Genomic DNA, 27,690 nt, shown 5'->3' on the forward strand with positions numbered 1-27,690 from the left:
TATAAATCAAGCCTTAAAAAGTTACCGTTTTGGGTTGTTTTTTTTTTGCCCTGGCTGGTGTAGCTCAGTGGATTGAGCGCAGGCTGCAAACCAAAGGGTTGCCAGTTCAATTCAATTCCCAGTCAGGGCACCTGCCTGGGTTTGGGCCAGGTCCCCAGTATGGGGCGCTTGAGAGGCAACCACACATCGATGTTTCTCTCCTTCTCTAAAAGTGAATAAACAAATCCTTTTTAAAAAAGTTAAGGTTTTTGTAGCACATCCTTAGGCTAAAGGAAAAAACATAAACTGAGGACCTAAATGGCAAGGATAACTTGGAATATAATGAATGAGAATCTCCGAGGGTAGAAAAGGGACTTGAAAAAAACATGGTGTCGCTGAGAGATGCCCACATTAACTTATTTACTGCATCGGCTGCTGTGCTTCCACTCTGTGCTGCAATTCCCACACTGAGGCTGTTCCCACCCTTCCTGTGTCCCCTGAGCTGAGCAGGCACTTCCTGTCCCGTTGGAAACGAAAGTCAGAGACTGGGGGTGTGGTGTGTGTGTATTTACTCTGCTGAACGTAGTACTGTCTGCCCTGTTATCATAGCAGAAAGTGACAGGAAAAGCTAGAACAGAGATTGGAACTTCGTTTAAGGGAGGGTTCGACTGTGCTGGTTACTGTGGCAAAGCTGAGAGGGTTCATTTATGTCTTAACAGAATATCTATGATGGCAGCAGGTGGGCGTAAGCGATTTGAAGGCTTTCATTCTGCATCCCTGTCCCCCTTGGACTGATAGGACTTACTGGGTACCACTCTTAAATCTCTGGTTTCCTACAAGTTTCTTTTCTCGTTAAGACTTCTTCTGCAGGACACTCCTTTGAATCTTAGAGGTGAGAGTTGCAACTGTGTGAGTTTTTTCACTCTAAGTTTGTATTCTTCTTTTCTAAGAACTTCGTATTTTTAGTCTTTATGAAACATGCTTTTTAAATAGTTGTTTTTTTTCTACAGCTCAGAGACAACTGGAAGCAAACATCTCCACTCTGCGAACTTCAGTTTGGGCATAAATTCCAGGTTGGGTGAGTAACTCTAGTTGTCTCAGCTTCACAGACCTTGAAGATTAGGGAATAGTGGGACACAGAGTCTAATAAAACAGCCATAGAAACCACTAGGCAATTACATCCCAGGAAAGCCAGGGCAAAAGGAAACCACTAGGTACCACGTTTTCTGACGTAGTCCAGTTTGATAATTCCTTCTGAAATTTGGAGTCCTACCCAAAGGAGCCTGAAAAGCAGCAAGATGCCTCGGCCCATTGGCATGACCCAGGAGGCTTAGAACTGTCCAAGGACCTGAAATGCGTTGTTGCTGCTCATGTTCTGTTTTTCTGTCTCTGTCCTTTGGTGAGCTCTCCTGTTTGTTTTTTGTTCATAGACTGAGATCACTGTGCATATAAATCGTGTGTGGGGTGGGGTGGGGGGAGTCCTGAGCTCATCTCTCGCGTATTCTTAGTATGGTTTTCTTCCCATGTTTTCCAAAGCAGTGTGTCCCAGAGGCCCCTTTAAAATCAAGCTTGAAATCTTCTTATGGCTGACATTTAAGGGAAAATCATTCTCATTGTCTTTTCATGAGAATCAGAACTTGTTCGTAGAGGAAGGGGGCTGGAATGGAAAGGAGTAGACCTAAGAACTTTTCTTTTGTTTTAACTACTAAGCTTGTGAAAAATTAAAAAAATAACATCTTGGGCATTAGGACCCAGTGGTAGTGCCTCATTCAGACTCTGGGTTAACTTCTCTCAGTGACGTCAACAAGCAGCCCTAGCTCATTCTTTACCCACCCCCCCTCCTCATTTCTTTCCCTCTTGCTCCTTTTCTCCCCCTTCTCCTCCCCTTCTCTTCACCCTCTCCCTCCCCCTCCTTCCTTCCCTCCCTCTCTCTCCCTCTCTTTCTCCCTCTTCCCCTCTCCCTCCCTCACTCTCTCTCTCTCCCTCTCTCTCTTCCCCTCCCTGTCCCTCTCTCTCTCCTCTCTCAGCTCCCTAATATTAAAGAGAAAAATGCTGCTATCGATGACTTCCAGACCTGGGATTTCGACTTTTGGCTATAACAAGAACAACAAAAAGGTAGGGAAAAGTGTTTTTTTGGAATTCAGCTACTTCCTTTTCTGGGAATCGGGGAGTGCTCTTGGCTTTAACATTCTCCTGAAGACAGGAAAAGGATTCCTTTCTCATCTCAGCACTTCTCCCTTTTCCACTTTCTGGCATCTTTGCTCACCTGGTTCTGAAGTTCCAGGAACTGTACAGTCTTTGAGGCTGGAGAAGTCAGGGGAACTAAAAACAAATCAAGCTTGTGAGTTTGTATCTTTGAGAAACGAAGTTGGTCCGACTTCCTGCTGATACAGCCAGTCTCCACAGGGATAACATGTCATCTCAGACCCCGGCCCCCAGCCTATTCCCTCCAATGTTATTTTATCTTTCTGATTAAGTGTTTCCATTCTTCCCCTCCCCACCCTCCTTCCTACCCATTCTGCCAGCACTATCAGGCAGCAGAAATACCCAGTGAAATCACAACGGCTTCATCCAGAACTGGGTATACTCTTCTAGACCAGATAGAGACCCTACCCAACCCACACCAAAGGAAAGGAGCCTTAAGAGAAGACGTACTTTGGGATTAAGGCAGAAAGGTCTGTGATTCTTTGGATTTTGCTGCTGCACTGGTACTTTGAGATCTGTAGATAGCCAGGCTCAGCCCGCATCCTTGGAGGCTTTGGGATTAACCTGAGGCTGCCAAAGAGTTGTGCTGTGCTTGGGCACATGAGCAGTCTGGAGAGAGGAGGACATCATGCCCACATTTCCCAGGGACTATCCTTGGCAGTTTCAGGCATCTCAGGACACACAGTGCTGGATTAGGATGGACTTCGTGTTGTAACAGGAAGACCGCAGACCCTCCCTCGTGTTGTCACTCTTCTTTGAGTAAAAAAGATAGCCTAGGCATTTGGGGATCTTTTAATGACCCGAGGAAGTGTTGGAGGGTAGGAAAGAATTTCTGCTGCTTGCTCATATAACTAGAGAGACTATTACAGGTTGATTGATTGACTGATTGGTTGATTTTAGAGAGGAAGGGAGAGACAGAGACAGACAGACGTGACTTCGTTGTTCCACTTATTTACACATTTAATTGGTTGATTCTTCTGTGTGCCTGACCGGGATCAAACTGCAAGCCTGATGTATCTGGATGCAGGTCTCATCAAATGAGCTACCTGGCCAGGGTTATTACAGGTACATTTAAACAGAGAGAGAGAGAGAGAGAGAGAGAGAGAGAGAGTGAGATCAAGGCAGTGGGTGATAGACCCCAAACACTTAGTGCTGGCTTATGGGTATTAGTTTGTATGGTACTCTTTCCGTTTGTATCCTTAAATAACTATGGGTCCATTAGTGGTTTTCCATGGTCTATACACAATGCATGTATAGATTTATGGCTTTGATAGAGGGATAGTCCATCTGTTTTTATTCTTTTCAAATCTTATATAGTACTATATGAGAGTTTCTTTACTAATTTTTTCTTTCCAAGTCTCTCTGGTTACTCAGACCCATTAAAATAAAGTAAAATGAGTTACAGGAATTAGTTTTTTTCGTATTAGGGGTTTCACGCATTCGATGCTATCTAAAATCTTTTCTCAGTTCTCTACTCCCTTTCCCTCTTACAGTATAAAAAAACATTTAACCATCTTCTAAATCTAGGACAGTATAGAGGCCAAAGAAGTACAATTATGGATTTGGATTTACATCTTATATCTCTTCTTGATAACTTGTCAGGCTTGAGAAACAATTCAGGAAACAGTGGGGGGATGCCTGCTCACATACTCACTAAAGTATTCGTCAAGAATTCTTTGGGTCCTTATAGGTCAGTGTGACCACATCACTTTGTGGCTGTATATCTGACTCCTTGTGTGTGCACACAGGCTTGTGAACATCGGATCTATTTAAACTAAAGCATTACTACATTGCTCTTTGCTTTTGTGTTGAAATATAGGGCTTAATGTGTTCATTTCTCTTTTGAGGAGAGTATTTTGGATAGAGTTGCTCATGTACTTTGTGCATACTTCTCTACCCAAGGTTTAATTTGTAAAGTAACTTTTATTAGTTTTTTATTATTTATTTCTTAAAGATTTTGTTTATTTACTTTTAGAGAGAGGGGAGGGAAGGGAGAAAGAGAGGGAGAGAAACATCAATCCACTGCCTCTCATTCGCCCCCAGCTTGGGACCCACAACCCAGGAACGTGCCCTGACTGGGAATCCAATCTGTGACCCACAACCCACTGAGCAACGCCAGTCAGGGTTAGTTTTTAGTAGTAAATATAAGACATGCCCATTCAAAACAAAGCAGAAACAAAACTTAAGCATAAGGAGGTATATAAAATTAAAAATCAGGCCTTCTCTTTATGTCCTGAAGTTTATTACCCAAACTCACCCCTCAGGGACAGTAACTCACAGCAGTTTGGTATAGGTATCCTGCTGCACTTTTTCTGTGACAAGAATAACTCATAATCTTGATATTGGATTATTTACCATTTCTATTAAGAGCTCAGTTTCTCAAGTAGAACAAGTCTCCATAAAGTTTTTGGGCCTGTTGAAACATTAAAAAACTGAAAGAACAATCAAACTCTAAACTTCTGAAACAGGATAAATTATAAATATCTGCTTGAAATAAAAACACAGAGACCAATGGAATAGAATTGAGAGCCCAGAAAGAAACCCACACATATATGGGCAACTAATTTATGATAATGGAGCCAAGAATAGACAATGGAGAAAGGAAAAATCTCTTCAATAAGTGGCGCTGGGAAATTGGACAGCCACGTGCAAAAGAATGAAACTAGATACTGTCTTATAACATACACACAGATTAGCTCAGAATGGATAAAGTCTTGAATGTAAGACCTGAAACAATAAAATACATAGAAGACAACATAGGTACTAAGCTTCTGGACATTGGTCGCCAGTGGTGTTTTTGGAATTTGACTCCAAAGACAAAGGAAACAAGCAAAAATAAATGAACGGGACTCTATCAAACTAAAAAGCTTCTGTACAGCAGAGGAAACCATAGAACCAAAAAGGCAATCCACTAAATGGGTGAGGATATTTGCAGATGATACTTCCAAGAAGAGGTTAATACCAAAATACATGAAAGAACTCATACAACTCAACAATAAAAAACAAATAATCGGAATAAAAAATAGGCAAAGGATCTGAATAGATACTTTTCAAAGGAAGGCATATGAAAAGATGTTCAGCACCACTAATTATTAGGGAAATGCAAATGAGAACAACAAACATATGATGCCTAATAAAGGCATCGGAGTCTTTCACAGGATGTGATGCTGAATACCCTCTCCTTTCTCTGCAATTAAAATAATCACAGAAGGGGCGAAATGGGGATTTCGACCAGAGATTCTATAAAATAATGTGGTACATTTTTTAAAAGCATCTGTTTTAATGCCCCTCAAGTATTCTTGGTTCATTAAAAATAAAAAAGACTGCAGTAAAAAAAGTCTGCGTTCTAGGGTCTCCACACTGCTTCTCCACCATGTGACAGAGTTGCCTCAGTGGAGAGATTTGAATGTAGGTAAGATTGAAAGAGGAAGTGTTTGGGACTGAAGGAATTTCAGACGTGTAAAGGGCCCAACCACGCCTTCCCTGACATCATCTTCCTGGCATGTGTTATTATAATTTAACTCCTCAGAGCATCAACAACCATTTCCTTTGGGGAAAAAAGAAAAGGGATTGGGATAATTTGGAATAATTTGGCCTTTCGCAATCTATTTCATGTAAATTTCTGTTTTCTGTTGATCTTATACTGCAAACCAATGACGGGCAGAGGCCATGATGAGTGAGACTGACTGGGGGCTTTGCCAAGTCTTTCCTCTTTTAGAAGCTTGAGTTACCTGAATGTTTCAGAAGTGTTTACTCAGGAGAGAAGAAAGTGAGAAGCAATACTGTCATTGTTTATAGTTCTAGCAGAATTTTTTGGTGTTTACTACATTTCTATCTAGTTCCCGTCAAATTAAATTTAGTAGAACTGTGGACTAAAAACGTTTTAACATCCCTTGGAGCTGCCTGCTGTTAGCTCTGTTACCAGTAATGAAGTGAACTGAGTGGGTTAAAGTTTAGTGGCAATGTCTTTCCACTGACCCTTTCTTGCCTTTTTTAGCACTAGTACTCTAAGTTATGCTCTCATTACAGATTATCTTTACATTTGATGATAAACGTACAGCATGATCTCCTTACCTCCAATTTCTCTGCCCGTTACCTCTTGCCTCCAGGTTATTTTGTACCTGCTGCCAGAACAATCTGCCAACATTCCACTAGTTTAGTGTTGAGCATTTCTTGTATAAAAATTTTTAAAAGAAAATTTTTATTTATTTTTTGGAGAGGAGAAGGGAGGGAGAAAAAGAGAAAGAAAAACATCAATGTATGGTTGCTTCTTACACGCCCTCTACTGGGGACCTGCCCCACAACCCAGGCATGTGCCCTGACTGGGAATCGAACTGGCAATCCTCTGATTCGCAGGCCTGCACTCAATCCATTGTGCCACATCAGCCAGGGATCTTGAATAAAAGCTCTTAATGCCTATATATTACCTGCTAAATAAAGTTCAAATCCTTAGCCCAGTACCCACCATTTATTCAGTCTTTCCTTATCTTCTCCACCTTGTCCTGTCAACTACAAAAACTAGTATCAATTCCGTGTTTCTCAGAAAAGGTTAATTTAGGAAAGGAAAGGATTGCAACCCACTACAGACATGGCAATTTACACTTTTCCATGTGCCAGGATGAAGAGGTCCTTACAGAGGGGAAAAAGAGAAGTTAAGGGGAGGGGCAATAACAACCAAAGAGCTTCATTTAAGCATAGAGTTCTTCCTGTGGGGTTCTCTGGATGCCACAGAAGTCAAAAACTCCTCTCATGGCCCTGGCTGGTCTAGCTCAGTGGATTGAGCGCAGGCCTGCGAACCAAGAGGTCGCTGGTTCGGTTCCCGGTCAGGGCACATGTCTGTCTCTCTTTCTCCTTTCCTTCTCCTGTGTCTAAAAATAAATAAATAAAATCTTAGAAAAAAAAAACTCCTCTCATAATCCCAAATCCTTCCACAGAAACCTCCCAGCCAATCATATTCACTAAAGTCTCAGTCATAATCTTCCCCCCTCCCCCATGGTTCCATTACTTTCGCTCTGCTTTAGCCAGTTGTGTTACCTGTAGTTCTCTGGACACACCCTTTGATTGTTGGTTTACATTTTTTATTCCATAAGAAAATATGCTGTAAAACAAAAATATAGACAAGAATCAGGACAGGGTAAATAAAGATTAGACTAAGAGGTCAGTTGGAATTAAATGCAAATATGCAAATCAGAGTTTTATCCTGAAAGACGAAGATTGAAGAATAGTCATTGATTTTGTCAGCGTAGAGGTGGTTGGTGACTTTGACCAGCAATTTCAGAGTGGGGAGCAAACGCCATGCTGGAGTGGGTTGATGAATGAAACAGGTGAGGGGGTGTCCATGGTGTGTACAGGCCAGTCTTTTAAGAAGTTTGATTAAGATGGAGAGCAAAACCAAATTAAAAAGGTGGGTTAAAGATCTGAATAGGTATTTCTCCAAAGAAGATCTATAAATTGCCATGAAAAAATGCTCAGCATCATTGGCCATTGAAGAAATAAATGCAAATCAAAACCACAATGAGATAGTCACTCCACACCCACTAAGATGGATGTAATAAAAAAAAGAGGTAATAACGTAACATAATTGGACGCTTCACACATTGCTGGTGGGAATGTAAAATGGTGTGGCTTCTTTGGAAAACAGCTTGGCATTTCTTTAAAGGGTTAAACACACTCCTGGGTATATACCTAAGAGAAATTAAAATACGTGTCCACACAAAAACCTGTACACCGCTTTTCATAACAGCATTGTTTATAATAGCCCCAAAGTGAAGACAACCCAAATATTCCTCAACCAATGAATGAATAAAATAAAATATTGCATATACCCATACAATGGAATTTGAAATTTATTCAATAATGAAAAGGAATAGAGTACAGATACAGTCAGCAAAACGGACGTACCTTAAAAACATGCTAATGAAAGAAGCCATTCACAAAAAACCCCACGTATTTTGTGTTTCCATTTACGTGAAATATCCAGAATAGGCAAATCCACAGAGACAGAAAGCAGGTTAGTGATTGCCAGGCCTCTGTGGAGGGGGTGGTTGGGGAAGGAGGGGAACAGCTAGTAAAGGGTGTTGGGTTTCTTTTTAGGATAATGAAATGTTCTAAAACTGATTGTGGTAATGGTTGCACAACTCTGTGATGTAAATACCATTTAATTTATAGTTTAAATGGGTTAATGACGTGGTATACAAATTATATATCAATACGATTATTTTTAAAAAGATGGGGAGTACAGAAAGGAGGTAAAGGCTGGCACAGGATGGCGATGATGTTGAGAACTTTCTTAAAGATGGGAGATATGAGAGCCAACATGTAAAAAGAATCATGAAGAGTTACACTTGTTTTCCAAATATATGTATTTATATTCCTATCCTTCCCACTCCCTGATCCTTCGGTTGTTGTGCCTTAAGTATGCAGCCTCTGATCCTTTTGTTCCTTCCTTTTGGTTTGGCCTTTCTGTTCATGTGTTCGCTCCGCCCACTTCATTAAACTGCTCCAGCATGGTAGGCCTTGGGGCCAGGCATGACTGTGGCCCTTTAAGAGCTCATAGTCAAAATTGTCTTTCAAAACCCTACATATCTCTTTAAGGTCAGCCAAAATGTTACCTTTTCTGTAAAGCTTCTCCAAAATCTCCACCTCCCAGCCCCTTTTTTTCCCTGAGCCTCCATAATATTTTGTATTTCATGTAAAGTATTTCTATAATTTTGTATTGTATGGGAGTCATTCAGGTGGTTGTTTTATCTTCATTACTGGAGTATAAACTCAGGAAAGGTTATTCAGTATATTATCCTCCAAAACACCCGGTACAACTTATTCAATCTGTCTAGTAGTTACTAAAAATGCAGGATCCAACACAAATGACAACCCTTTTTATTACAAAATCATAAGCATGTAATTCTGTAACATAACAATATCACACTCAAGTACACCACATGACATTTTAGGTGAAATGTTCAAGTTAAAACTATGCATTATTACACCCATATTATTACCCTACTAACCACACACTCAAGCAGGCGTTACTTCTGCTGGACCTGTATATCCTAATAAATGTGATTCAGCTCATGTGAGGCATTAAATTAAAGTTAAGCAAAGGAAGGCAGTGCAGCTTGCGAAATATGGAGTTAGACAGAGCTGAGTTGAATGTGGCTTTTGGCCCTGGCCAATGTGGCTCTGTTGGAGTGTCCTACTGTAAACCTAAAGGTCGTGGGTTTGATTCCCAGTTATAGCACACACCTGGGTTTCAAGTTCAGTTTGGTTGGGACATGTGCAAGGGTGAGTTTGAGGAGCAACAGGTCAATGTTTCTCTCTCTCTCTCTTTCCCTTCCCCTCTCCTTAAAAAAAAAAAAGTGGCTTTTGTCACGTACTAGCTGTGTGACCTAAGTTTCTTGTTTCTTCAACTCTCTGACCTTGAATTCTTCATCTTAAAGTACTGATATACTTTACTGAGTATTTTGAAGATCAGTAATACTTATAATTACATATCAGCATGTAAATAGACTTATTTCTTTTATCAAAAAAAACCAACATCTTTTTTCTTGATGTCCCTTCTTCCTGCTGTGGCCTCATTTCTCTTCCTTCCTTTATAGTAAAATATTTTGAGAGAGTTGTTTATTCAAGACTATGTATTGGCTGTCTTGGCTCCAATTTATTTTCTTTCATTATTCTTTATTTATTATATTTACTGTATTATTTGATAATACAAAGATTACATGTACTGTATTTTCGCCATGTTTTTTGTGTGCATTATACACAGGATTATTATACCCATGTATAATGCATACCCTTATTTTTCCCTCAAAAATTTGGGCAAAAAAGGGTGCATTGTACATGGCAAAATACAATAACTATAAAACATAATAATAAGAGGAAGACCTGTAAATCCACATTCCAAATCAAGGACTGGAATCATCACCTATAAATTGTGTGTAGTTATGAGTTCCTCCCCATCCCATCTCCCACTCCTCTAGAAGTAATCACTCTGCTGAATTTTATATTTGTCATTATATTGCTTTTTGAAAAATCCTCACCCAAGGATATGTTTGTTGATTTGAGAGAGAAAGCGTGAGCAGGAAGAGAGAGAGAAACATCAATTGGTTGCCTCCAGTACTGGTTCCAACCAGGGATCGAACATGCAACCTAGGTATGTGCATTGACCAAGAATTAAACCTGCAACCTTTTGGTGTATGGATGGTGCTCCAACCAAATGAGCCACCAGCCAGAGCTGTCATTCTACTGCTTTTAAAAACAGTTTAATTCCTTCCACCAAGATGGAGGTGTAGGTGGAAATATTGTGCCTTCTTGCACAATCAAGTTTAAAAACAACAAAGTTTTAGCAACAAAAACTCAGCCAAACCACAGAAAATTGAACTATACAGAAGTCCGACAACAACAAACCCTTCAGCCAGACTGGTAAGAGGGGTGGAGCCAGTGACTGGCGAAGCAGGGTCAGGCAGGAAAGATCCACTGGACCAACCCAGGAGCGCAGGCAACCATGGGCAGATCCCAGGTGTAGGGTGGTGGGGGCAGGCTGACTGCGGTCACACATTCACGCGCAGATAAACCAGCAAAGGAGCAAGCAGTGAGACAGACCTTGCAGGCCCCAGCGGTGGGAAGCAGCAGAGGGGACCACTATTGCCCCTCTTTGACCCCACCCCCACATACAGTGTCACAGCCCAGCGACCTGGGTGGCCCCACCTAAGGCTCCCCTCCTCATACGTAACAGGCACAAACAGACCAAAACATGGCTAAAGAAGAACTCAAAACCCCAGAGCCAATAACTCTAAGTGACCAAGAAATTGCTAACTTATCAGATGCACAGTTCAAAACAATGGTGATCAGGATGCTCACAGAACTGGTTGATTTTAGTCACAAATTAGAGGAACAAGTGAAGGCTAAAGTAATTGAAATGAAGGGAAATGAACAGGAAACCAATAGTGATGGAAAGGAAACTGGGACTCAAATCAAGGGAGTGGACCAGAAGGAAGGGAAAAAAATGACCAAACAGAAAAATATGAAGAAACAAGAATTCAAAAAAGTGAGGAGAAGCTTAGGAACCTCCAGGACATCTTTAAACGCTCCAACATCCAAATTATAGGGGTACCAGAAGGGGAAGAGAAAGAGCAAGTGGAAAACTTATTTGAACAAATAATTAAAAGAGAACTTCCCCAACCTGGCAAAGGCAATAATTGACTTCCAGGAAATCCAGGAAGCTCAGAGTCCCAAAGAAGTTGGACCCAAGAAGAAACACACCAAGGCACATCATCATTACATTAGCCAAGATTAAAATGAAGAAGAGAATCCTAGAAGCAGCAAGAGATAAGGGGACAGTCACCTACAAAGGAGTTCTCATCAGACTGTCAGCGGATTTCTCAAAAGAGACCTTACAGGCAAGAAGGGGCTGGAAAGAGGTATTCCAAGTCATGAAAGACAAGGACCTACATCCAAGATTGCTCTATCCAGCAAAGCTTTCATTTAAAATGGAAGGACAGATAAAGTGCTTCTCAGATAAGATCAAATTCAAGGAGTTCATCATCACCAAGCCCTTATTATATGAAATGTTAAAGGGACTTATCTAAGAAAAAAGAAGATAAAAAAGATGAACAGTGAAAGGACAGCAAACTCACAGTTATTAAGAACCACACCTAAAACAAAAGCAAACTAAGAGGATACCTAGATCAGGAGCAGAACCATAGAAATGAAGATCACATGGAAAGTTAGCAACAGGGGAGTGGGAGGAGGAGAAGGAAGAGAAGGTACAGAGAATAAGTAGCATAGATGATAGGTAGAAAATAGATAGATACTATTCTTGGGGAGGGCAAGAATAGTATGGGAAATATAGAATCTAAAGAACTTGAGACATGTGTTCATGAACTAAAGGGGGGCAATGGTGGGGGAGGGGTGTGCAGGGTGGAGGGGAATGAAGGGAGGGAAATAGGACAACTGTAATGGCATAATCAATAAAATATATAATTAAAAACAACAGTTTAAAAGCATACTTAATTTGCTTGTTTCCATTGTTCTAATACTATTGAACTATACTTGTTATAATTAATATTATCAGATGAGAAATTTTACAGATAAAAAATGTGGTATATAGAGAGAATAATCACATTACTAGTAAATGGCCTAGCTGGGATTTGAACCCAGATAGTCCCGCTCCTTAGCTACCTTCCCAAGCACTACCATATTGCCTAACTGTGGTACGTAGTCTTCTGTTTTTTTCTTTTTATTCAGTATTCATGATTCATTTATCCTGTATATAGCTGTGGTTTATTCCTTTTTCAATGCCATATAATATTTTATTTTGTGAATATACCATAATTTATCCATTCTCCTACCAGTGAGCTTTTGGATTGTTTCCAGGTTTATTTGTTTTTGCTATTTCTAGCATCGCCACTCTAAACATTTTCATATATGTGGTAGATTTGTGTAAGAGTTTCTCGTGGGTTTATATCTAGGAGTGGGATTGCTGAGTTTTAAGGTATGTGGATACTCATTCACCTTTAACAGAGAATGCTACATTGCTTTCTAAGTGTGCCGAATTTGTTTCTACCAATAGTGTATAAATTTGGAGGTCGATTCACATCCTCTACTTGTTGATCGTGTCAGCTCTCTCTTATTCTTTCTTAAATCTAGTTTAATTAGGCTTTTACCCTACCACTCCACCCAAACTGCTCTTATGAAGGTCTGCAATGGCTATTTATTTATTTATTTATTTGTTTGTTTATTTATTGAGAGGGTGGGGGAAGGGAGAGAGAAAGAGAGGGAGAGAAATAGCAACGTGTGGTTGCCTCGCACACACTCCCTACTGGGGACCTGGCCCACAGCCCAGGCATGTGCCCTGACTGGGAACTGAACAGCGATCCTTTGGTTCTCAGGCTGGCACTCAATCCACAGAGCCACACCAGCCACAGCAAGTTTCATATTCTTTAATGGTCATTCTTAACCCTCATCTTACATAACTATTGTCAACATTTGGCGCGGTTAATCACGTGCCTTGACTTGGTTTACAGAACACCACACTCTCCTGTTACTGTAGTATCTATGGCTTCTCTTCTTCATGCTCCTTCCCTCCTAATTTTCCTGATCTCTAAATCTTGTAGACTCAGCTCTTGAGTTTTTCTGTCTACACTCCTCCCTCCATAATTTTATTGTCTCATAGCTTTAAATACCAGCCATATGATGACAACTTTCAAATTATATTTCCAACCTGGCCTACCCTCCTGCTTTCCAGACTCATGTTTAGTATCACACTTGACATCTCCATTTAGGTATTTATGAGACATTTCAAATTTAACATGTTTAAAACAAAGCTCCCGACTGCTTTCTGCCTCCCAGCCCTGCCGAAGCTGCCCTTCACATCATCTTTTTCATCTCTGTAAAGGGAATTTCATTCTTCCAGGTACTCAGGTCAAAACCTGGATTTATCCTTGACTCTTCTCGTTTTCTTACAGGCCTGTCTCAAATAGCATAATACTAGCACCTACTTTATTGGTATATAGTTAATGATCATTAAGGTTACCAATTATGACTAAAATCACCCGTGGAAGAAATTATTTACTTCTTTTTATTTCTATTTGCATACGAACAACTTACAGTTTCTCTCATCTTAAAAACAATATATATGAGCACTGGCTGGTGTGGCTTAGTGGATTGGGCTCTGGCCTGAGAACCAAAGGGTTGTCAGATCAATTCCCAGTCAGGGCACACACCTGGGTTGTGGGCTAGGTCCCCAGGGGGGGATGTGTGGGAGGCAACCACACACATTTCTCTCCCTCTCTTTCTCCCATCCTTCCCCTGTCTAAAAATAAATAAATAAAATCTTAAACAACAACAACAATATATATGGCCCTTGCTGATGTGGCTCAGTAGTTTGAGCTCTGGCCTGTGAACTGAAAGGTTACTGGTTCAATTCCCAGTCAGGACACATGCCTTGGTTGCAGGCCAGTTCCCAGCAGGGGACGCATGAGAGGCAACCATACATTGATATTTCTCTCCCGCTCTCCTTCCTTTCCCCACTAAAGATAAATAAATAAAATCTTAAATGTAAAAAAAATAAGTAAAATTAAATAAAAATAAATAAAATCTTAAAATATATATATATATATATATATATACACATATGGAAAAAAGCTGTTTTAATCCCATGTCTCCTGCCAGTTACTGTCCCATTTTTTCTGATACCTTTCATAACCAAACTTATTTTTTAAAAAAGATTTTATCCATTTACCTTTTAGAGAGAGGGGGAGGGGGCGGGAGAAAGAGAGGGAGAGAAACATTAGTGTGCCAGAGATATATCCATCAGTCGCCCCCCACACTCCATCACCCGAGGACCTGGCCCAGCAACCCAGGCGCACAACATCAAAGCAGCACCTTTCCGGTTTGCAGGCCAGCACTCAATCCACTGAGCCACCCTGGCCAGGGCCATAACCAAACTTCTTGAAAGAGTAGTTCGTATAGAGTGTCTACTTTCTTATCGCCCATTCTCTTTTTCTTAGTACTATATTTGTTTTTTAATTGTGGTAAATATATATATTATATAAAATTTACCATTTTTAAACTTTTTAATTGAATTTATTGGGGTGACATTGGTTGATAAAATTATATAGGTTTCAGGTATATATCGTATTGTGTGTTCATTACCCTAAGTCAAGTCTCCTTCCATCACTACCCCCGCTTACCCTCTTCTACCTTCCCTTACCCTCCTTTCCTTCTGGTAATCACCATACTGTTGTCTGTGTCAATGAGTTTCCTCATTTTGAAATTTAAAAAATTGTGTTTATTTATTTATTTTTAGAGAGAAGGGAAAGGAGGGAGAAAGAGAGGGAGAGAAACATCAATGTGTGGTTCCCTCTCATGCGCCCCCTACTGGGGATCTGGCCTGCGTTCCACGCATGTGCCCTGACTGGGAATCAAACCAGTGATCCTTTGGTTCACAGGCCAGTACTCAATCCACTGAGCCACATCAGCCAGGGCTATTTATTTATGTTTAGAGAGAGAGGAAGGGAAGGAGAATGAGAGGGAGAGGAACATTGATGTTGGAGAGATACCTCCATTGGTTGCCTCTTGCTTGCCCCCAACGAGGGACCTGGCCTACAACCCAGGCTTGTGCCCTGACTGGGAATCGAACCTGAGACCTTTCAGTTCATAGGCCAGCACTCAGTCCACTGAGCCACACCAGCCAGTGATGTTTTGAAAATTTTTAATGTTTTTTTGTTTATGCTGTTACAGTTGTTCCCCTTTCCTCCCTTTGCTTGCTCCACCCAGCCTGCTCCTCACTTCCATAGTCGGTCTTTTTTTCTTAATTCCTTCACTTTTTTCACCCAGACCTACAACTCCCCTATTCTCTGAGAGCTGTCAGTCTGTTCTCTATCTACGTATGAGTCTGTTTCTATTTTGTTTGTTCATTCAGTTTGTTCATTAGATTCCACATATGAATGAGATCATATGGTACTTATCTTTCTCTGACTGGCTTATTTCACTAGCATAATGCTCATTTTTATCCCATTAAGTGTATAGTAAAGTAGTGTTAAGTACATTTACTTACACTGTTTTGCACCCAATCTCCAGAACTCTTCGTCTCCCAAAGCTGAAAGTCTACATACATTATGAAACACTTCTCCATTCTCCCTTCTCCCCAGCCTCTGGTGACCAGTGTTCTACCTTCTGTCTCTGAATTCTCTGAGTACCTTATATAAATGAAATCATGCAGTGTTTGTCTTTTTGTGATGGGCTTACTTCATTTAGTATAATGTCCTGAAGGTTCATCCATGTTGGTGCATGTCGGACTTTCCTTGCTTTTGAAGGCTGAGTAATATTTTGTTGTAAGTAGACATGCACCACATTTTGTCCATCCATTCATCTGTGAGGGGCACTCGGGTTGTTTCCGGCTTTTGGCCACTGTGAACAGTGTTGCTATGAACCTGGGTGTGCAAATACTCCTGAAACTCTGCTTTCAATTCCCTTGGCTATATTCCCAGAGGTAGACTTGCTAGATCATATGATAATTCTATTTTTAATTTTTTTGAGAAATCACCACATTTTTTTCCATAGCAGCTATACCATTTTACATTCCCATCGACAGTGCACAAGGGGTCTTATGATTTCTTCACATCCTTGCCAACACTTATTTTCCATTTTTTTTGATAGTAGCTATTCGTTGTTTCTTTTTTAAATTTATTTTATTTTTAGAGAGAAAAGAAAGGGGAAGAGAGGAGAAGAGAAACATCAATGTGTGGTTGCCTCTCACGCACCCCTTACCGGGGACCTGGCCCACAACCCAGGCATGTGCCCTGATTGGGAATCAAACCAGTAACCCCCTGGTTCGCAGGCTGGCACTCAGTCCACTGAGCCACACCAGCCAGGGCTGACAGTAGCCATTCTAATGGATGTGAGATGGTATCTCATTGTGGTTTTGATCTGCATTTCTCTAATGATCAGTGATGTGGAGCATCTTTTCATGTACCTGTCCATTTGTGTATCTTATTTGGAGAAATGTCTGTTTAAATCCTTTGACCAGTTTTTAATGGGTTGTTTGCTTTTTGCTGTTATAGTTCTTTATATATTTTGAATATATAAATACATAAATGAATGTTAACTCCTTAGCTGATATGTGATTTCAGATATTTTTTTTCATTCTGTAGGCTGCCTTTTTACTCTTGTTTGTGTCTTTTGAAGTACAAGAGTTTTAAATTTTGATTTAGTTTAATTTATGTATTTTTTTCTTCTGTTGCCTATGCTTTTGAGAAATCACATTTTTTTCCATAGCAGCTATACCATTTTACATTCCCATCAACAGTGCACAAGGGGTCTTATGATTTCTCACCAGAGTTTCACCAAATATCTAAGAAATTGTCAAATTCACTCTCATGAAGCTTTCCCCCTGTTTTCTTCCAAGAGTTTTATAGTTTCAGTTTTTATGACTAGGTCTTTGATCCATTTCGAGTTATTTTTTCTGTACAATGTAAGATAAAGGTCCAACTTCATTCTTTTTAAAAGATATTTATTTATTTATTTATTTTTAGAGAGAGAGGAAGGGAAGGAGAAAGAGAGGGAGAGAGACATCAATGTGTGGTTGCCCCTTGTGCACCTGCCACTGGGGAGCTGGCCTGCATCCCAGGCATGTGCCCTGACTGGGAATCGAACCAGCGGCCCTTTGGTTCGTAGGCCAGTGCTCAATCCATTGAGCCACACCAGCCAGGGCCCAACTTTATTCTTTTGCAGATAGATACTCAGTTTCCCCAATTCCATTTGTTGAAAAGACTCTTCTTTCCCCATGGAATGGGGAATAAACAATTCATAAATTTTAAATTATTTGCTCTTCTGAGTAGCATGGTGAACTCTCACACCCTCTTGCTCCGTCTTGCCTGGGACATGAATCACCCTTTGTTCAGCATGGTATACCCAGTCACTTAGTAGGCCTCTTGATTATCAGAGTGACTGGTTTGGTATTGCAAGGCTTGTGTTCAAGTAACCTGTATTTTACTCAATAATGGCCTGAAAGTGCATAATTCATTCTCCATACTTGTTATTAGTCTGTTCAAATTTTCTATTTTATCATGATTAAGACTTGGTAGGTGGTATGTTTCTAGGAATTTATCCATTTCTTTTAGGTTGTCCAATCTGGTGGTGTGCAATTGTTCATAGCAATCTCTTGTGATTTTGTTTGTATTTCTGTGGTATCAGTTGTAATATCTCTTATTTCTAATTTTGACTGCTCTCTTTTTCTTGGTAAGTCTAGCTAAAGGTTTGTCAATTTCGTACACCTTTTTAAAAAACCAACACTTAGTTTTATTAATCTTTTATATTGTTTTTCTATTCTCTCTTTTATTTCTTTTTGCTCCGATCTTTATCTCTTTTTTTTTCTACTAGCATTAGGCTTAATTTGTTCTTTTTGTATTTCCTTGAAGTTGTTTATTTGAGATCTTCTCTTTTCTTAATGTTGACATTTATAGCTATAAACTTCCCTCTTAAAATGGCTATTGCTGCATTCCATAAGTTTTGGTATGTTGCATTGTCATTTTTGTTTGTTTCAAGATACTTTTAAATTTTTGACCCATAGGTTGTTCAAGAGTGTGTTGTTTAATTTCCACATATTAATGAATTTTCACATTTTCCTGTTATTGATTTCTAGTTTGATACTATTTTGGTCAGAAAAGATACTTGGTATAATTTCAACATTTTTAAATTTTTTGAGACTTCTTTTGCAACCTAACATGGGCTTTGTCATAGAGAATGTTCCAAGCACACTTGAGAAGAAGGCACATTCTATTGCTTTTGGATGGAATATTCTGTTAGGTCCACTTGGTCTAAAAAAGTTTAAGTCCAATGTTTACATATTGATTATCTATCTGGGTGATCTCTCCATTGTTGAAAGTGGGGTTTTGAAGTCCCTTAGTATTACTACACTGTTGTCTATTTCTCATTTCAGATCTGTGAGTGTTTGCTTTATATATCTAGATGCTGTGATATTGGATGTATTCTCACAATTGTTATACCCTCTTGATGAATTGACCCCTTTATCATTATATAATGACCTTCTTTGTTTCTTGTTACAGCTTTTTACATAAAGTATATATTTTTTTCTGATACAAGCATAGCTAGCCTCACCTTCTGTTGGTTTCTGTTTGTGTGGAATGTCTTTTTCCAGCCCTTTGCTTTGTTCCTGTGTGTGTCCTTGTAACTGAAGTGAGCTTTTGTAGGCAGGATATAGTTGGGTCTTGTTTTTTTTCTATTCAGCTACTTGTGCCTTTGATTGGAGAATTTAACCGTTTACATTTAAAGTAATTATTACCAGGTAAGGACTTATTATTGCCATCTTGTTCCTTATTTTCTGGTTGTCTTGTAGTTCCTTTTTTTCTTCCTTTCTTGCTGTGTTCCATTATGAACTGATGATTTGCCATAGTATTATACAGGCATATCTTGTTTTCTCGTGTTTTGCTTTATTGCGCTTCTGAGATATTGTTTTTTTTGATTGTTTTTTTTTTACAAATTGAAGGTTTGTGGCAACCCTACATCAAGCAAGTCTGTTGGAACTATTTTTCCAACAGCAGTTGCTTACTTTGTGTTTCTGTGTCATATTTTGGTAATTCTCACAGTGTTTCAAACTTTTTCATTATTAGTATATTTGTTATGTTGATCTGTGATCAGAGACCTTTGATGTTACTACTATAATTGTTTTGTAGGGCCACGAACTGCCACCATATAAGACAAAATTTAATAGGTAAATTTTGTGTTCTCTGACTGCTTCATACACCAGCCATTCCCTTGTCTCTCTCCCTTTCCTCCAGCCTCCCTATTCCCTGAGACACAACAATATTGGAATTAGGCCAATTAATAACCCTACAGTGGCCTCTAAGTGTTCAGGTGAAAGGAAGAGTGGCTCATCTCTCACTCGAAATAAAAAACTAAAATGATGAAACTTTGTGAGGAAGGCATGTCAAGAGCTGAAACAGACCAAAAGCTAGGTATCTTGCACTAGTCAGCCAAGTTGTGAATACAAAGGAAAAGTTTTTGAAGAAAATTAAAAGTGCTACTTCAGTGAACACATGAATGATAAGAGAAGTTTGAAGCTAGCATGGTTGGTTCATGAGGTTTAAGGAAAAAAGCCATCTCCATGATTTGAAAATGCAAGTGAAGCAGCAAGTGCTGATGTAGAAACTGCAGCAAGTTATCCAGCGGATCTAGCTAAGATAATTAATAAAGGTATCTACACTAAGCAACAGATTTTCAATGTAGACAAAACAACCTTATATTGGAAGATGTCATCTAGGACTTTTATAACTAGAGAGAAGCCAATGGCTGGCTTCAAAACTTCTAAGGACAGGCTGACTCTCTTGTTAGGGGCTAATGCAGCTGTTGACTTTAAGTTGAAGCCAGTGCTCATTTTATTATTCCCCAAATCCTAGGGCCCTTAAGTAGATTTAAGCTAAGTCTACTTTGCCTGTGCTTAATCAATGGAATGACAGTCTGGATGACAGCATATCTGTTTACAACACGGTCTACTGAATATTGTAAGCGCACTATTAAAACCTATTGCCCAGAAACAAAGGTTCCTTTCCTAATATTACTATTCATTGACAAGGCACCTGGACACCCGAGAGCTCTGATGGGATGCACAAGATTAATGTTGTTTTCATGGTTACTAACACAGCATTCATTCTGCAGCCCATGGGTCAAGGAGTAATTTTGACTTTCAAGTCTTATTATCTAAGAAAGGTATTTCAAAAGTCTGTAGCTGCCAGTTAGTGATTCCTGTGATGGATCTGGAAAAGCAAATTGAAAACCTTCTGGAAAGGACTCCCCATTTTGTATGCCATTATGAACATTTGTGATTTATGGGGAGAGTCAAAATGTCAACATTAACAGGAGTTTGGAAGGAGTTGATTCCAACACTCATGAGGACTTTGAGGAGTTAAGCTTCAGTGGAAGAAGTAACTGCAGAACTAGAATTAATGGAGCCCCAAGATTTGACTGAATTGCTACAATCTCATTATAAAATGTATGAGCAATTGCTTCTTATGGATGAGCAAAGAAAGTGGTATCTTGAGATGGAATCTATCCCTAGTGAAGATACTGGCAAGATTGTTGAAATGACAACAAGGGGTTTAGAATATTATATAAACTTAGTTGATAAAGCAACAGCAGGGTTTGAGAAGATTGACTCCAATTTTGAAAGGAGTTCTGTGGCTAAAATGCTATCAAATAGCATCACACGCTATAGAGAAATTGTTTGTGAAAGGAAGTCACTCAAAATGGCAGATTTCACTGTCATCTAAAAAAAATTGGCACAGCCACCCCAGCCTTCAGCAACCCCCACCCTGATAAGTCAGCAGCCGTCAACACTGAGACCAGACCCTCCACAGCAAAAATGGTTACAAGTCACTGAGGACTCAGAAGAAGCTTAGCATTTTTTAGCAATAAAGTGTTTTTAAATTAAGGTATGTATAGCACATGATTTTTTAAAAAACATAGTACTATTGCACACTTAGTAGATTATAGTATAGTAAATATATAGCTTTTATATGCACTGGGAAACCAAAAAATTTGTGTGACTTGTTTTATTGCAATACTCACTTTGCTGTGGTGGTCTAGAACCAAACTAACCTGCAGTATCTCTGAGGTATGCCTGTACTGATAAAGATGGAGAAATACCTGCCTTAACGTATTTTAGCTGAGTAAAGATGTTTTTTAAACAAAACTCTATTTGTTTTTAGAGAGAGGGGAAGGGAAGGAGAAAGAGAGGAAGAGAAACATCAATGTGTGGTTATCTGTCGCACACTCCCAACTGGGGACCTGGCCTGTAAACCAGGCGTGTGCCCTGACCAGGAATCGACCAGCGACCTTCAGTTCACAGGCCAGTGTTCAGTCCACTGAGGCACACCAGACAGGGCCTGAGTGAAGATTTTTAGTTTAAAATTTGCTAAAGGTCAGAGGCATGAACTATAGGAGGCACATTTCTTATTAAGGTTCTTTAGGGGAAGGATTTTCCCTCATTTATATTTATGGCTCCCTTTTTCTTTTGTTACTAATCCAATTCCTTATCATCACCACCACCAAAATGAGAAAGAGAGATTGAGAGAGAGAGAGAAACCTGGAGATGAAACTGGCATTTTAAAGTAATTTCAAATAGATTTATACCATCCAGTACTTTAAGCCAAGGGAGACCTGAAGTATTAGTGCGATATAGTAAAATGTACTGTGTTATAGGTAATTATGCAAATTTAGAGTGTTACAAACCAAATGTAAACACTAAAAGCCTCCTTAGAGCATAAGGACATAAAATGTGCCATGAAGGAATGGATCCATGTTCCAGCCGACCTGGCATTTCGTCTCTAACAGCAGTACCCTCCAAATGTTAAGCAGGGTCTGGTGGCCTGTTCTGGTGTCAGTAGTGAAAGATTAGAGAAGTTTCACCTATCCTGCATTTCTTGACCATAATAGCTCTGTTATTCATTTATTTAAACTTTTAAAACTTATAACTGACTTATAGTTGACTAACCCCCAATTACCATTATAAAACATTTCATTTTTTGCTACTTGACATGGTAATCAGTATTTCATTTTATTTGTCTAAGTTTATAAACATTTTCAAGCATTTGCATGTATTTTACAGTTCTCATATTCTACAGTTTTATGAATAATCTACGTTCAACTTATTTACGCCTTTATGATTTAATACATTTTTATTATTTCCTCTTTATCATTTAAAAAAGATTTTATTTACTTATTTTCAGACAGAGGGAAAGAGAGGAAGAGAAACATCAGTGGTGGTTGCCTCTTGAATGCCCCCCACTGGGAAGATGGCCTGCAATCCAGGCATGTGCTCTGGGTGGGAATGGAACCAGTGACCCTTTGGTTTGCAGGCCAGTGCTCAATCCACTGAGCTACACAAGCCATGGCTCTTCATCATTGTTTAATGGAACCTAGATTGTATTAGTCTTGTCTCATGACACAATTTACTTAAGAGGTATACATTGTTCTCTACCATCTATGTGATGAAAACATCCCTCTATAACAAAGCACCTTTTTTCAAAACATTTAACAAGCTTATTTGGCCTCTCATTATTTTTGAAAGATAGGTAGGACAATTATGTATTTACTTACTTTATGGCAGACAGGAATTCCTTTTTTTTTTTTAAACTCTCCTGTTGAGTTCATTGCTGTTACAGATTGAAATCATTCTTTCCAAGGGTCCAGGATCTTCCTCATTCTCCAATATCTAAATGTATAATCCTTTTGACCTTCTGTTCTTCATGTCTCCTTGCAGCCATATGTGTCATTGTCTCAGCAGATGGCACCACCTAGTCCAAGCAACAGTACCCCTAACAGCAGCAGTGGGAGCAATGGAAATGACCAGCTGAGCAAAACCAACCTCTACATCCGGGGATTGCAACCCGGCACTACTGACCAGGACCTTGTCAAGCTGTGTCAGTCGTAAGTTGGGGTATGTGTGGGTAGGCTACCAGGGACAGTATAGATTTGGTGATACTGGCTTCTTGCCATATACTTGTATCCTGAAATGCAGTATTATTTTGCTTCTATCTCTTAGTCATAAGGTTTCTCAGCAGCCCCTCTTAAAGAAATTCTACCTGCTACTAATATATAAAACCTTTGTGTTTCTCTGAGGAAAGCCAGGATAAGGCTGGCCTTTGACATCAAGCATATGACTTTGGTTCTAGCAGGTTCTAGAATTGATGATCTTGGTGAAAAGATTCCTGTCCTTACACCTTGAATAGAAATGTTCAGGGTGTCCAAAGGTATTGATTAGAAGGCAGTGAGAGCCAGCGGTGGGGTATAAGAATGTGGGACTAGCCCATTGAATTGTATACTCAGGAGAGTTCCTGTTGCTAGAGATACTCCTAGTGAACTAGAGGAGCACTCAAATTAGTGGATAAAGAAAAAGGTGGAGAAAGAGGCTGTCACTTTGCATCTACCCCCTAAACACTTTTGAGGTTCTTCCTTGTAGATTCGAGTTGGGAGGTGGAGATAACTACCATGGAATTAGCCCAGTTAAGAATGCTGGGAAGGGCCCTGGCTAGTGTAGCTCAGTGGCTTGGTCACGGGCCTGCGAACCAAAAGATCGCGGTTCGATTCCCAGTCAGGGCACATGCCTGGCTTGCAGGCCAGTTCCCAGCAGGGGACGCATGAGAGGCAACCATACATTGATATTTCTCTCCCTCTCTCCTTCCCTTCCCCTCTAAAGATAAATAAATAAAATCTTAAAAAAAAAAAAAAAAGAGTGCCTGTTCAAAACAAATGCTGGGAAAATTGAAAGTGTGCAGAAATGCTAGCTCATTTCCTTCTGGCAGAAAAATATGTTTCTGCCAAAAAACTTGGGGGAATTAGAGGAAAAGTCTGGGGGTGGGATGGGGACATTAATCAGGACAAGGAAAACTGAATTTGGGTTAGTGAACGGCAGAGAAAAATCAGAATCTTTGATTATGTAAATTTACCATTTTAAGGAAACTTTGTTTTGAAGTATAACAAATGCATGTAAAAATGGACAAATCATAAGTATTTTCAAAACAGTGAATTTTCACAAGGTGAACACACCCTTATCGTTACCAAATCAAGAAATAGAACATTAGGACCTCCGGCCAAGATGGAGGTGTAGGTAGATGCACTGTGCCTTCTCGCACAACTAAAAGAAGGACAACAGCAATTTAAAAATAAAAAAACAACCAGAACTGACAGAAAATTGAACAGCACAGAAGTCCGACAACCAAGGAGTTAAAGAAGACACACTCATTCAGACCTGTAGGAGGGGTGGAGACGGGCAGCCCGGAGGAGAGGACTCGGAGCAGGGAGGTGCCTGGAGAACCGGGGCAGGCAAGGCATTGGCTGCTGGATCTGGGCAGGCGGTGGATTGCGGAGGGGCGCACAAGGCTGCAGCTGGCCAGCAAGGGGCAGCTGGAGGAGCAGGCGGTCCCACATTCACTCGCAGATAAACCAAGAGAAAAAACTGGGAAGCAGTGCGGACTGTGCAACCCAGGCCCCCAGCTCCAGAAATAAAGCCTCAAACCACCAATTGAAAACACCTGTGGGGGATAAATTAAAAAAAAAAAAACAAACCTGGCTGGTGTAGCTCAGTGGATTGTGCGCGGGCCTGCGAACCACATGATCGCAGTTCAATTCCCAGTCAGGGCACATGCCTGGGTTGCAGGCCGGTTCCCTGCAGGCCAGTTCCCAGCAGGGGACGCACAAAAGGCAACCAAACATTGATGTTTCTCTCCCTCTCTCCTTCCCCCCTTTCCCTCTAAAGATAAATAAATTTAAAAAAAAAACACCTGTGGGGGTTGAGCCAGCTGTAGGAGAAACTTCCAGCTTCACAGGAGAGTTCGCTGGAGAGATCCACAGGGTACTAGAATGTTCACAAACCTACCCACCCACCTGGAAATCAGTACCGGATAGGCCCAATTTGGTTGTGGGAAGCAGAGGAAGTGACTGAAATCCGGTAGAGAGGGGACCAAGTGCCATTGTTTCCTCTCAGACCCCTCCGCCACATAAGTGTCACAACCCAGCAACTGGGTTGCCCAGCCCTGGTGAACACCTAAGGCTCCGCCTCTCACTACATAACAGGTGCATCAAGACAAAAAAAAAAAATGGCCCAAAGGAAAGAATAGATCAAAGCTCCAGAAAAAATATAAGTAGGCAGTGAAGAGATAGCTAACCTATCAGATGTACAGTTCAAAACACTGGTAATCAGGATGCTCACAGAATTGGTTGAATTTGGTTGCAAATTAGATAAAACAATGAAGGCCACGCTAAGTGAAATAAAGGAAAATGTATAGGGAACCAATAGTGATGAGAAGGAAACTGGGACTCAAATCAACAGACTGGACCAGAAGGAAGAAAGAAACATCCAACCAGAAAACAATGAAGAAACAAGAATTCAGAAAAATGAGGAGAGGCTTAGGAACCTCCAGGACATCTTTAAACATTCCAACATCCGAATTATAGGGGTACCAGAAGGGGAAGAGGAACAGCCACCAGTGGAAAACTTATTTGAACAAATAATAAAGGAGAACTTCCCCAATCTGGCAAAGGAAATAGACTTCCGGGAAGTCCAGGAAGCTCAGAGAGTCCCAAAGAAGTTCCAAGGAAGAACACACCAAGGCACATCATAATTACTTTAGCTGAGATTAAAGATAAGGAGACAATCTGTAAAGCAGCAAGACAAAAGGAGACAGTTACCTACAAAAGAGTTCTCATAAAACTGTCAGCTGATTTCTCAAAAGAGACCTTGCAGGCAAGAAGAGGCTGGAAAGAAGTATTCCAAGTCATGAAAGACAAGGACCTACATCCAAGATTACTCTATCCAGCAAATCTTTCATTTAGAATGGAAGGGCAGATAATGTGCTTCCCAGATAAAGTCTAGTTAAAGGAGTTCATTATCACCAAGCCCTTATTATATGAAAATGTTAAAGGGACTTATCTAAGAAAAAGAACATAGAAAACATGTATAGTAAAACATCACAATTATTAACAACCACACCTAAAACAAAAACAAACTAAGCAAACTAGAACAGGAACAGGACCACAGAAATGGAGGTACAGGACCACAGAAATGGAGAACACATGGAAGGTTATCAACAGGGGAGTGAGGGAGAGAAGGTACAGAGAATAAGTATCATAGATGGTAGATAGAAAATAGACAGGGAGAGGGTAAGAATAGTATAGGAAATGTAGAAGCCAAAGAATGTATATGTACAACCCATGCACATGAACAAAAAGGGGGGAATGTGGGTGGGAGGGCATGTGCAGGGCGGAGGGAAGTGAAGGGGGAAATGGGACAACTGTAATAACACAATCAATAAAATATATTAAAGAAATAGAACATTGCCAACTCTTCAGAAGCCCACCTCGCAATTACTGTCTCTTCCCTATCCCCAAAAGTATCTTCTTGAATATGATTAGTGCTACTGTTAACTTGTACATGTCTTTCGGTGCATGTGTGTACACATTTATGTTGGGCATATACCTAGGAGTAAAATTGCTGACTCGTAGGATGTGCATTTGTTTGGCTTTTGTGATATGCTAGCCGATTTTCTGAAGTGGTCAAACTAATTCCAACTCCCACAACAATGTATGTGAGTTCCCGTGGTCCAAGTCCTGGAGGGACTTGCCCCCAAAATACAGCTGTATGAGGCATCAGAGGTACTCTATAAATCCCTTCCTCTCCCGATGTAGTGGTTTGCAAATTCATACGCATTTTTGCTAGCCCTGGGCCGCACAAACTCAATCTCTAAAGGCAAGGTGCACATGTCACACTGGTTCCTTTCCCTCAGCCTACCTTGCTAGAAAGGTATTTAAATGGAATTCGTGTAGGACTAGTAATGTTTTGGGGGAATGGAAATTGGCAGAAAGGTTGGTTTATGAGGGAAGAGAGAATCATATCAGTCTAGTTCCTTGATTTCTGCACCCTGTGTTTCTTGTTTTAAATTTTCAATATAGGCCCTGGCTGGTGTAGCTCAGTGGATTGAGCGCGGGCCTGCAAACCACACAGTCGCAGTTCGATTCCCAGTCAGGGCACATGCCTGGGTTGCAGGCCAGTTCCCAGCAGGGGACTCACGAGAAGCAACCACACATTGATATTTCTCTCCTTCTCTCCTTCCCTTCCTCTCTAAAGATACATACATACATAAATAAATACATAAATAAATAAATAGATAAAAGTTCAATATATTGTGCTACAAAAATCCTCTTACTCTACAAGACAGAGAAAACAATTCTATTTCACTATACCTCTAGGCATTCGTTTTGCCCTTTCTGCTGACTCTGAAGGAATGAAAATAGTCAGGATGGGCATGTAGGAGGGAAGTAAGGAGTCCAGAAGGGGACCGTGCAGAAGTGGGAATGAGGCCGGAAGCACAGGTGCTAGATGAGTTATGGCGAAAGGGAGGCTGAGGAGAGCAGGTGAGTCAACCCTCGTGGATGCTTTGTGCTGGGAGTTCAACCTTTCTAGGAAGGGTGGTATTCATATCTCTAGAAGGACTT

At 40.3% G+C, this 27,690-nt stretch overlaps 1 protein-coding gene across 5 annotated transcripts in view; it reads left to right on the plus strand.

The window, feature by feature from the left end:
- Positions 1-530: 530 nt before the first annotated feature.
- The window catches only part of RBMS2 (RNA binding motif single stranded interacting protein 2), a 52,206-nt gene continuing 25,046 nt past the window's right edge, over positions 531-27,690 (plus strand). Inside the window, exons 1-4 of one of the 5 annotated variants that reach the window (XM_037133249.2) lie at positions 531-871; positions 990-1,057; positions 2,007-2,094; positions 22,961-23,127. In XM_037133249.2, coding sequence (XP_036989144.2) covers positions 2,029-2,094; positions 22,961-23,127 — 233 coding nt within the window. In that variant the 5' untranslated portion in view covers positions 531-871; positions 990-1,057; positions 2,007-2,028. Of the gene's footprint in view, positions 872-989; positions 1,058-1,794; positions 2,095-22,960; positions 23,128-27,690 lie in introns of those variants that run through there. The other 4 variants (XM_037133250.2, XM_037133252.2, XM_037133251.2 and 1 more) reach the window with 4 other exon arrangements.

The sequence above is a fragment of the Artibeus jamaicensis genome, unplaced genomic scaffold (genome assembly GCF_021234435.1).
Source record: "Artibeus jamaicensis isolate MK-2021 breed Jamaican fruit bat unplaced genomic scaffold, CSHL_Jam_final contig_233, whole genome shotgun sequence".
NCBI lineage: Eukaryota > Metazoa > Chordata > Mammalia > Chiroptera > Phyllostomidae > Artibeus > Artibeus jamaicensis.